The sequence below is a fragment of the Echinops telfairi genome, unplaced genomic scaffold (genome assembly GCF_000313985.2).
Source record: "Echinops telfairi isolate 266 unplaced genomic scaffold, ASM31398v2 ScPeMD7_70;HRSCAF=299, whole genome shotgun sequence".
NCBI classification, from domain to species: Eukaryota; Metazoa; Chordata; class Mammalia; order Afrosoricida; family Tenrecidae; genus Echinops; species Echinops telfairi.
In genome coordinates this window covers 39,624,889-39,637,282 of record NW_022103968.1, presented here as the reverse complement: position 1 = coordinate 39,637,282, position 12,394 = coordinate 39,624,889, and the positions used below count along the sequence as shown (strand labels likewise).

The window sequence follows — 12,394 nt, the reverse complement described above, 5'->3', positions numbered from 1 at the left end:
AAATGATTGGACTAGAAAAGAGGCTTCAAGCGCTCCTTGCTTTGTTTTCTTGACAAAGGAGTGACTGAATTTAAAATTTGAAATTGTTTTCTAACAATCAAATTTGGATGATTAGAGGAAACAATTTTGCCTTTTGAACAAAAATATTAATCGAATGCCCTATAGTATATCAGGAACTGTCCGCTGTCATTTTCTGTATAAGTACTCTGAGACTGTAAAAAATCTTTTAAAAAGTTATTATTATCATATTGTTTTTCAGTGGTAAAAAAAAAATCAACTGAGATAAAAGAAAGTTGAAATGCAGCAAGACAATGACAGGCTAAAGTTTGAATTGAGCATTTGACTTCAAACTCATGCTCTTAACCACATGCCATATTTGCTTTTCATTTTTAGATTTTTAGATTTCTTTGGTTTACTTCTCTAACTGTAGGGAGAAAACATAATTTCTAACAAATTTACTTTACAGGAGAAATAGAAATGTGGTCACTGTTTATTCTGATATGTTTGACCCATGCATATGGAATGGCATATAATTCCAGTGAACATCTTAAACCTGTCAATCCTGAGTCCTGGATGAATATTGTAAGTTATCCCTTATAAAATGTACAGAATTACTGTTGGGGAGAAACAAAGCCATAATTACTGAAGTGTAAAAGTTACTTTAGTGAAAATACTAAAATAATGTGTTTGATACTGTTTTTAAAATTAAAACTTCAATGTTTTCTCTTTATTCCACGTAGGGTCAGATAATTTCATACTGGGGTTACCCACATGAAGAATATGAAGTTGAAACTGAAGATGGCTTTATCTTGGGAACCTACAGGATTCCTCACGGCAAAGTAAACTCTAATAATTCAGGTATGTGTGACTAGAAGTACTGCTCAGTCATCCCACCAAGTCAATACTGACCCATACAGAACAGGGCAGGCCTGCCCATGAGTTGCCAAGACTGTAACTCTTTACAGGAGTTGAAAACTATGTCTTTCTCCTGTAGCGCTGCTGGTAATATTGAACTGCAAGCCCTGCAGTTCACAGCCAACATATAACCTCTAAGTCAGCAGGGCTCCTAGAAATGCTTCATAATGGGAAATATTTATCTTCTCCAAAATGCGATGTATAATGGGTTCTGGCATTAGCTCAAACCTGAGCCATCATGAGATGAAAATCCCCATTCTGGGAAAAGACCCAGACTCCATATGTGTGTATGCTGGTATGTGTGTGAGTTTCAAGGTTTCCCCCATTGGTTCAGGTGTGAGGATTTTGATCTTCTTTACATTGAGTTGCGGTCCAGACTGAAGTCTGCAGTCCTTGAGCTTCATTAGCAAGTGTTTCAAGTCCTTCTTACTTTCAACAAGTAAGGTTGTGTCATCTGCACATTACAGGCTGTTAATAAGCCTTCTTCCAATATTGATGCCACATTCTTCGTACAATCCATCTTTCCTGATTATTTGCTCAACATACAGATTGAACAAATATGGTGAGAGGATACAACCTTGATGAACACTTTTCTTGATTTTAAACCATGTAATATTCCCTTGTTTTGTTTACACAGATGCCTCTTGATCCATGTACAAGTTCTGTAGGAGCACAATGAAGTGTTCTAGAATTCCCATTCTTTTCAAAGTTACCCATAATGTATTATAGTCCACACAGTCGAATGTTTTTGCATAGTCAATATAACCCAACTAAACAATTTTCTGGTGTTCTCTGCTTTGAGCCAAGAGCAATCTGACATCAGCAATGATAATCCATGTTCCATGTCCTCTTCTGAATCTAGCCTGAACCTCTGGCAGCTCCTTGTCAATGTACTGGTGCAACTGTTGTTGTATTGTCTTCAGCAAACTTTTACTTACATGTGATATCAATGATATTATTGTGTAGTTTGAGCATTCTGTTGAGTCACTTTTCTTTAAAATAGGCACAAATATGGATCTTTCGCAGTCAGTTGGCCAAGTAGCTATCTTCCAGGTTTACTGGCAGAGATGAGTGAGTGCTTCCAGTGCTTCATCAGCTTGTTGAAATATTTCAATTGATACTCTATCAATTCTTAGAGCCTTGTTTTTGGCCAATGCATTTAGTGCAGGTTTCACTTCTTTTCTTTATCATCATTGGTTTTTGTTCAAATGCTACTCCTGAAATGGTGGACTAGCTCATTTTGGTACAGTGACTGTGTATTCTATTCATCTTCTTTTGATGCTTCCTGCAACCCTCAATATTTTGCCCTTCATTCAATATTTTGACTGTGTATAGAGCTTTTGAAAATTGTTACAATATTGTTTGTGAAATTAAAAAGAAAAATTCTATAAATTTTCCCAAGAATTTATTGACTTGAGTATATAATTGTTTTATAGACCTTTACGTTTTTTGTTCAGCTTGATTTAATGCAGGATGATTCCTGAGTATGTGTGTCTCATGCATTAATACCTTCTTGTAGACTTGGTCATTAAAACTACTTTTTAAAATGTGTATATTACATAAAAGCTATCATTTCACCCATAATTTCATTACTTATTAGGTTACATGCCTGGTAAGAAATAAACTCTCTTGTACTACCTATTGTCCTTAAAATGAAACAAGAGAACTGGGTCAGAAGTGTTCTAGAAGAGATGTTGCCTGGGGACTGTTACTAACATTGCTTTCTGTTCACACTTCAGCTCCAAGGCCTGTTGTGTTTTTACAGCATGGGTTACTTGCATCTGCCTCTACCTGGATTTCCAACCTCCCCAGTAACAGCCTGGCATTCGTTCTGGCAGATGCTGGCTACGATGTGTGGTTGGGAAACAGCAGAGGAAACACCTTTTCGCGAAAGCACGTAAACTTGTCTCCAGAGTCCAAAGAATTCTGGGCCTTCAGGTAGAATACTTGGAAAGATGTTTTTCTGTATGTATTGTGTTATATGTCCAACAAAGGTTTTATTTTTTTAATTCCATTTTTATCTACTCCTTTTCAATTTTGTTTATTATTGTTGTTAATACTATATAAAGGAGAACATAGACCATTTCAACATTTTTAATATGTACAATTAAGTGACATTGATTATTTTTAATTATCACTATTTTTGTGAAGATTGAGTAAAATACCTTTTTTTGAAGGCTGCCAAATTTTTGTAGACATGAAAATGAAAGTAATTCTGTGTTATGTCAGAGCAGAACTTCAAGTTCACAAGAGATGAATGTACTATAGATGTTATTTTTATAGTGTTGGAATGAGTAACATTCACCTATTTGTCGAAAAACTAAACTTATAAATCAAAGTGCATTTTGACTCACTTTGGTTTCAATTTCAATAGTTTTGATGAAATGGCCAAATATGACCTTCCAGCATCAATCAACTTCATTATAAAGAAAACTGGACAAGATCAGATACACTATGTGGGGCATTCTCAAGGCACGCTTACTGGTATGTTTAGATTCTTTGATATCTGATCATCTACAACTCTTCCTCATCGTGAAACCCTTGTCCATTGCTAGAATTCTTTGAGTTTCTTTGCAGAGATGATGGCGAACATTGGGTAAAGTGGGAACTGGGACAAAATATTTACTGACCTTACAGTTCAAACAAATAACTAAATTCCAGGGGGTGAAAAAGATAATGCTCAAATATGTATGGTTAAGAATTTGATCTCAGAGTTGTGTGGGATTGCAAACAATGTAAAGTGACATGGACATCCATCTTTGGGGGACTGGCTAACCACACTATAATATATCCAGTTAATGATCCATGGGCATATCAGCAAAATCATGTTTTTAGAAAAGTACTCAAAATATAAAGAAATATCCTAATCATAATCTTTATAGGTCTCTCGAAATATAGCTTTCTTGTAACTAAACTGAATGTATTTGTTCATTAATGTGAGAAGATGCATGATGATACTTCTTACATATATTTTTCTTTGTTTCAGCATTTATAGCATTTTCTTATATTCCTGGGTTGGCTCAAAAGATCAAAACTTTTTTTGCACTAGCACCAGTCTTCTATCTTGGACACATAAAAGGTGTAACAAAACTGGCCCTAACACTTCCTCCTATAGTATACAAGGTAAGCATGCTATTTATCTCATTGAAATTGGTAAGAGTACATATTAGCTCTATTTTTACCATTTTTCAACTCGCTCAATTAGAGCAAATTGTTATAAAGGCTGACAAAGCAGGAAGATGGCACTGAAAGAATACTCTTACTCTGAGCCAGGAGACCGGTGTGCATGCTGAACCTAGAAAAAGTAACAGAAATAGTTTTCATTTCAATTTCTTTATACATAAACAAAACACTTGGTCAAACTGATCAGTGACTCTTTTTTAAAAGTTCCTATATTATAAGAATACAAAGATATCAGAAAATTACTTATAAAACTAATGATTCCATACAATCTTATCCCTCTTTTTATGCTTCCTAAGTCACTGCTTTGCTTTCACTCTTGTGGTTAGGTGGCATCGCGTCAGTTTCTACTCGTCGTGACCCTCTGAACAGCAGAATGGAACTCGGTCAGCCTGAGGCCAATCTCACAATTCGTTTCATGCTTCAGCCCACTCTTGCAGTCACTGTGTCAACTCGTGTTGCTGAGGACCTCCCTCTTCTTCTCTGGCATGCTGCCTTATCAAATAGGATGTCTTTTACAGGGACTGATCCCTCATGAAATGGTAACAAAATATTTTAGACAAATCTCGCCACCCTTGCATCTAAGAAGCATTCTAGCTGTATTTCTTCCAACACAAATGTGTGTGGTTTTTGACAGTCAGTGGTACTTTCAATATTCTTTGACAGCACTGTAATTCAAATACATAAATTCTTCTTTGTTCTTCCTTATTCAACATCCAACTTTCGCATGCATATAAGGCCATTGAAAATACCATGAATTGAGTCAGGCACACCTGAGTCCTCAAAGTAAAATCTTTGCTTTCTTACACTGGAAAGAGGTGTTGTGTAGATTTGGTAGATTATCATATGCAATGCTTCATTTAATCTCTTGACTGATCATTGATTGTGAATCCAAGTAAAACAAAATTCCTGACAACTTTAATTTTTCTTATTTACCATGTTAACTAGTAGTCTAGTTGTGAGGATTTTTGTTTTCTTTACATTGAGTTGTAGTCTATACTGAAGGCTGCAATCCGTGATCTTTATCAACAAGTGCTTCAAGTCCTTCTCACCTTCAGCAAGCAGCTTGTGTTACCTGCATATGACGAGCTGTTAATGAACTTTCCTCCAGTCCATTCTTCTTTATACAATCCTGCTTCTCTGATGATTTGCACAGCATACAGATTGAATAAATACGATGAGAAGATACAACCCTGATGCACACCTTCCCTGATTTTAAACCAGGCCGTATTTCCTTGTTCTTTTTACACAACTGCCTCTTGCTCCATGTACAAGGTCTACATGAACAAAATGAAATGTTCTAGAATTCACATTCTTTTCAAGACTATCCATAGCTGTTATGATCCACACAGCCTTCACATAGTTGATGAAACACAAATAAACATCTTTCTGGTATTCTCTGTTCAGTCAAGGTTTATCTGACTTCAGCAATGATGTCCCTTGTTCCACATCCTGTCCTGAAACTGGTCTGAACCTCTAGGCACTCCTTGTCAATTTATTGCTGCAACTGGTGTATGATTTTCAGCAAAATTTACTTGCATGTGATGTTCATGATATTGTTCAATAATTTTAGAATTGTTTTGGGTCACCTTTCTTTGGAATGGATATAAATATGGAACTGCATAATACAGGCTGTTAATAAGCCTCATTCCAGTGTTGATGCGGCGTTCTTCTCCATACAGTCTAGTTTATCAACTTCTCTGCTTAACATGCAGATTGAATAAATCTGGTGAATGGATACAATCTGTCACATATTTTTCCCTATTTTAAACCATTCAGTATTCCTTTGTCCTGCTAGCAGAGTGTCTCCTGGTCCATGTTCAATTTCACACAAGCACAATGAAGCATTCTGGAATCCCCCTTCTTATCAGCACTATTCATAGTTTGTTATGATACACACAAACAGATGCTTTTGCATAGTCAATGAAACACAATTAAACATCTTTCTTGTATTCCCTACTCTCATCCTAGATTCATTAGGTATTAGCAATGATATTCATGGTAGCAATGAAATCCACATCCTTTTCTGAATCTTGAATTTCTGGATATAGGAACACTGGTGGCATAGTGGGCTATGTGTTGGCTGTTAACTGCAAGATAAGCAGCTCAAATCTTAGGAGAACAATAAGACGTTTCTACTTTTGTAACAAGTTACAGTCTCAGAAACCCACAGGGTCAGTTCTGTTCCCTTTTATAGGTTGGTGTGAGTCAGCAGTGAGCTTACTTTTTTGGGTTGGCCTGTGGATGTACTGCTACAAGCATTGTTGAATGATCTTCAGCAAAACTTTACTTACATGGGATGTTGATGATATTGTTAGATAATTTCCATATCCTGTTGGGTCCCATTACTTTGGAAGGGTTACAAATATGGGTATCTTCCAATCAGTTGTCCAGGTACCTGAATTATAGATTTCTTGGCCCAGACAAGTGAATGTTTCCAGTGCTTCACTAGCTTGTTGAAATATTTCAACTGGCATTCCATCCATTCCTGGAGTCCTGCTTTATGCTACTGCTTTCAGTGCCACTTAGACTTCTTCCTTCAGAACCACCAGTCCTTGATCATATGGAGCCTCTTGAAGTGGTTGAATATCAACTATTTCTTTTTGCTACAGCAACTCTGTATTCCTTCTATCTTCTTTTGATATTTATGGTATCATTATATTGGTGATATTTTACTCATAGACTCTTTTGTTGTTGTTGTTTTGGAGGTGGGAAAGAGGTGAACTACGAAAGGGATATTCAGCCATATAAAATGTAAAGAATGTTATAAAAAGTTTATCTTTTTCTAAAATGTATGTTGGGTTTTAATTTCTGATACCAAGGATATAATTTCTTAGTATTAACTTTAGATTGTGGCATTATAATATTACATCTTGAACTACTACAGTGGTATTCTGAATGCCTTGCTGCCACAGTGGAGTGTGTGTGTGTGTGTGTGTGTGTGTGTGTGTGTGTGTGTGTGTTTGTGTGTGCAGGGTGAAACATTTTTTTTTCAATTCAAATTTTATAGGTTATATTTCCTCACCATGAAGTCCTCCCACAGACCATTTTAAACAGAATTGTTGCGACTACCGTGTGCAATAATAATATAATGGATGTCATCTGTTGCAAGATCAACTTTGCTCTTTATGGATTTGATCCAAAAAGTCTAAATAAGGTAAGCACCAATTCGAATTTTTCCAGAAAACATTTCAGGTAAGATTACTACCTGAAAATTGCATTCATGTTTTGAACTTTCATTCCAAGAGTTCAACCATTCATCAAAAGAATGGTCACATTATCAAGAATACAAACTGCAAAAAGTTTAATGTATTGTGAAACCTTAAGCATAAAAATAATATTACATTCATGTATATTACATAAAAGGCAAAGTCATTTAAGATGAACTTTTTAATGTATGGCTTATAAGGTGGAGAAAATATAATTGAAGGTATTAGTTGCTTATACTCATATAATTATGTCTTAATGTATAACTGACAAATGTTATTATAGCATAAATTCAGGAATTCAAGTAACATCATCATCCTTTAAATGAGTATCTGCAGCATGTTCCAGTTGATTAGTTCATTAGGTTTCAAATCCTTGAGATGAAATAATGATTGTTAATATATCTTCCCAGAGTCGTTTTGATGTGTATTTGTCACAAAACCCAGCAGGAACCTCCCTTCAGGATATATTCCATATTCTGCAGGTAAGGTCTTCCAAGAATTTTGAACAAGTTTTAGTTTTGTTGCATAACTGTCAAACTTCCTTTATGATATTGCCTCCTGATGTCAGGGTAGGGAACTGTGTTAGTCCCGGTGGACTAGAGAAACAAATCAATAGACATACATATGTGTGTAGGAAAGAGCTTTATATACAAGAGCAATTGAATATTGTGAAAGCACCCCAGCCCAGTCCAGATCAAGTCCCTAAATTTGATATCAGCCCATATGTCTGATACTAATCTATAAAGTCCTCTCAGACTCACAAAACACATGCAATGATGTCAAATGCAGGAAGATCACAAGCCAATGGGTGGGAAATCTTGTGGATCCAGTGACATTATAAGCATCTCAGTACTGGCAGGGGACTCTACATGGCTCCTCCAGTTCAGGGCTCTTGTCAGCTGCAATGTCTTGCAGGGAGCGAGCCTACATCCTGCTTCCAGAGAGTTATTTATCTCCTTAGTGCCTCCAAATGTGGTCATTAAACTGCCGCCTTATTGACAGGCTAAACTCCACCCCTTCACTCTTAATTCTCAAATTGACACCAGATTATGTAACTACAACAGGGACCCATGAAAAATAAGAAATATCAAGTAGCTAATGAGAAATTTCAAGAGGTGGAAAAATAAATGCTTTGTGCCAATAGAGATGTTACCTATCCCCATATTAAGTCTGGCTCTCTTGCATTTTTATAAAATAGATATAGATTAATAACTTACACATTTTACCTCCAAAATGCAAAACACACCCAGCAATGGAAAGGATCTCTTTCATCTTTTTCCATATGTGCTGTATTGATCTGTGAACATCGGAATGTTTTCCTGCCCACTTGCATATCAACTTACTGACATTGGTATTACAGAACCATCCTTGCAAACCAGATATTTCAATTCAAGACTAGCTCCAGAGGCATCAGAGTGTAGCGGCCACACCAGGTGATGCTATCAGAAGGGGTAACTCCAAAATGATTGTACATAAAAGTTTTATGTAGTGCTTCAGGATAAATTTAGTATTTTCTATAAAAATAATCCTTGTAGTTAGTGATGACAACAATAACAGTTTGGGTCAGCACAGATCACATGCATCCCTTATCAACAAGTCTATCAAACTTTGTGCTAATTTCGCTTTTGTACCTTCAAATAGGTCCCAATCAGAATTGTCAGTATTATTCAATTGCCATGATGCTTGCAATCAGCAGGTTTTGTCTTTGCAGGCAGTAAGCAGATGCTTTTTGCTTTCACTGCTGCCAGTGTCTGTATAATTACTAATTTTGCCCAATTTTCTGGGAATTTTGCCACAATATTGTGCTAATTCGTATATGTGAACCTATCTAAAAAACTGAGCAAATAAGCAGAGAAGGTGGCTAACATGAAGAAGAACGTGGCATCAGGAAAGGCTTATTATCAACCTTCTATATGCAGATGCCACAACTTTGCTTTAGACTTCCTTGCTGATGAAGATCAAGGGACTACAGCCTTCGGTATGGATGACAACTCAATGTAAAGAAGACCAAAATCCTCACACCTGAACAGTAAGGAACATCATGATAAACAGAGAAAAGATCAAGATTGTCAAAGATTTAATCTTGCTTGATTCCTTAAGCAATGCTCATGGAAGCAGCGGTCAAGAACTCCTAATGACACATTGCATTGGGTGAATCTACTGCACAAGACCTCTTTAAAGTGTGGAAAAACAAGGATGCTACTTTCATGATAAAGGTGCCCCTCATCCAATCCATAGTATTTTCAATCTCATTAAGTTAGACAATGAATAAAGAAAGTCAAACAAAAAATAAATGCTATTGAATGATAGTGTTTGCAATGAATAACGGAAGTACCATGGTTGCCAAAGAACAAACAGATCTGTCTTGGAAGAAGTAAAGCCAGTATGCTCCTTAGATGCAAGAATGGTGAGACTTTGTCTTCCAGACTGTGGACATGTTACCAGGAGAGCGCAGTCTCTGAAAATGGGACAGTCAGCATGCTTGGTAAAGCAGAGGGCAACGGAAAAGAGGGAGATCTTCAAAACAAGATGATTGAAACAGTGGTTTCAACTATGGGATCAAAAACAATCATCAAAATAACAATCTTGAGCATGGAACAGGATTAGGCAATGTTTTGTTCTGTGGAACATAGAGTCACTATGAGTCAGAACCAATTTGAAGGTACCTAACAACAAAAACTATATCTCAACAACTGTTTTGAGAAAGAAGTCATATTTAAATACAAAGAAGGAAAACAATTTAAAAGGCTTCCACTCAGTTACTAAAAATGTAATTCCATGTACAAAGATTTTACAAAATTTCTTTGTTGTTTATCAACTGCTATTGAGTGGATGTCGACTAACAGCAACACTAAAGACAAAGTAGAATTACCCTGTTGAGTTTCAGAGGCTATAAATTTTTACAAGCTCAGACAACCTTACCTTTCTCCCAAGAAGTGGCTGGTGGATTTGAACTTCAGGCCTTGCTGTAAGGAGCCTAATGCAGAACCCACTACTCCATGAAGAATCTTATTTTATTGTTAATATTCATATGAAATACATCGAAGGAATTTACAACCATATTTATTACATATTATCACATTGTTAAAATTGATAGTAAACATTACTAAGAATTCTCCATTGTTAACTATGGGGGAGGAGGTCCATGATCGTACCAGGTGACAGTATCAGTTACCTGGATTACAGTAACCTCAGTGGTGACACTCACTACCTGCATAGTTTACTAGTTCTGAGACCTTGAAAAACTTATTAAAGGTCTCTGCTTTTATTTTGTCACCACGAATGGAGGAAATAACAGCACCTACCTCCTTTACTCATGATGAGGATTAAAGGAGAAAACCTATAAGAGCATTGTGATGCTGGACGCCAAATATAAATATGAGCTGTTATTATTTATGTCCTAATTACCTTCTGCTTAAACAATGCATAGCGTGAGAAGTCACAAAATAATACAAGGACTCTACAGAAGGGTTTGATGAGCCTAGGCATTTTTTACAGGGTAGCATGTATATCTTGAGCTGATTTACACAAGGAGATCAACACCAGAGAAGCAAAGTGGGCTTCTGGAAAACTTCATTCATTCTCAGATGTGTTTGAACCAAACTGACACCTGAACAGTGACTTGGTTTAACTAAGATCCTAGAGATCAAAAATAGTCTTACTAAATAAAACTCTACTCATTGCCATCAATTTGATTTTACAATACAGAACAGAGTAACTGTCCCATAACATTTCCAAGGTTATTATCTTTAAGGAAGCAGACTACCACATCCTTCTTCCACTGAACACCTACTAGGTTCTAATTGTCAACCTTTGGGTTAGCAGCTGAGCACTTAACTACTTTGTCATTCAATGGCATATTTTTGATTTTGGTTTTGGTTTTAAAAATAACAAAATAAAGAAGAGAGCTCTAGTAGACTTAATTCTTTAACTTGGAAAATCAGTAAGAGTAAAATGAGAAGAAAATATTTATTCTTCTAGATATTGTATTCCTTCTTTGGAGTTATGTGTTTGAATTTACTAATTTGGAATATATAGAGTGATTTTTTTTTTGGTATGTCAACCTAAAGCAAGTTAGAAAGTTAAAAAAAAATCTAATCTATGCATTTTGCTTTTAATTAATTTCTTTTAAATTAAAGGCAGTTAAAGAAGTTAGGGAAGTACTTCGAGCTTATGACTTTGGAAATCCTGTTGAGAACATGAAACATTATAATCAGGTAAGTGCTACTTCTTAAGGGAAATAAAAATTTTCCATTAAATATTTATTATAAAACTATTTGACATTTTGTTGCTGTGGCTGTTCACTTCCTAAGTGGAAGTAGGTTGTGAATTCAGTAAATGTAATTTTTAAGCTAGAAATAGTATTTTGCTCTATGATTTCAACAAAGGGTCACTCAGTCTAAACAAACGTGTTTGTCTCATCATATGCTGCTGCTTTTAGTGAGGAATTAAATGTTCATATTTTTTTCCCTTGTTGTTTCCATCTAGCCCATTCCTCCCCAGTACAGCGTGAAGAACCTGAAAGTGAGGACCGCAGTGTGGCATGGTCTAAAGGACAACCTGGCTGACCCTGTGGATGTCAACTTTCTCCTCCCTCAAATCCCTAACCTCATTTACCTCAAGACACTGCCTTCATACAATCATATAGATTTTGTCTTTGGATATAGAGCTGTTTGGGATATTTACTCTGAAATTATTTATATACTAAAGAATTCCCCTTAAGATCTAAATACTTCTCATTTTTCTAGTGAAAAAAAAATTGAGAGCAATCATGCTGATTTCTTTTCTTTACAATAGACCACATAAATGTTATTAAATTTTTTTTCCGTTTCTTGAAATCTATCAAAAATAAATAAATAATTTCCTCAACCATGCCATTTGTATGCCTTTTAAAGAATTTTAACATGCTATCTGCAATTTTTTTTGCCAGACACAATCTGGGAACCAAATTTAATTGACTTTGTTCATCTCCCAAATATCTCTGAACTTGTCTCCTTCAATTCAAGTCCATCTTTTCTCAGTTATAAAAGTATTCTAGTACTTTATTTAATACATTTTTATGTATGAGCATCTCTTTGAAACAAGCACCA

General features: G+C 35.8%; 1 protein-coding gene across 1 annotated transcript; it reads left to right on the top strand.

Moving 5' to 3' along the window:
• The first annotated feature begins 522 nt into the window (after positions 1-522).
• On the top strand, positions 523-12,026 carry LOC101642228 (gastric triacylglycerol lipase-like). Its single transcript, XM_004701361.3, has 9 exons — positions 523-582; positions 741-858; positions 2,655-2,853; positions 3,290-3,399; positions 3,902-4,038; positions 7,106-7,252; positions 7,715-7,786; positions 11,444-11,521; positions 11,793-12,026. Exons 1-9 carry the CDS (start codon positions 523-525, stop codon positions 12,024-12,026), a joined length of 1,155 nt encoding a protein of 384 aa, XP_004701418.3.
• Positions 12,027-12,394: the final 368 nt, after the last annotated feature.

What these genes read in the sequence shown, in the direction of transcription:
- LOC101642228 (XM_004701361.3), top strand. Translation starts at nt 523, where the DNA reads ATGGCATATAATTCCAGTGAACATCTTAAACCTGTCAATCCTGAGTCC. An exon ending in TTCCTCCTATAGTATACAAG is followed by an intron (nt 4,039 to 7,105) that starts GTAAGCATGCTA and finishes CAAATTTTATAG; the next exon opens with GTTATATTTCCTCACCATGA. An exon ending in ACATGAAACATTATAATCAG is followed by an intron (nt 11,522 to 11,792) that starts GTAAGTGCTACT and finishes GTTTCCATCTAG; the next exon opens with CCCATTCCTCCCCAGTACAG.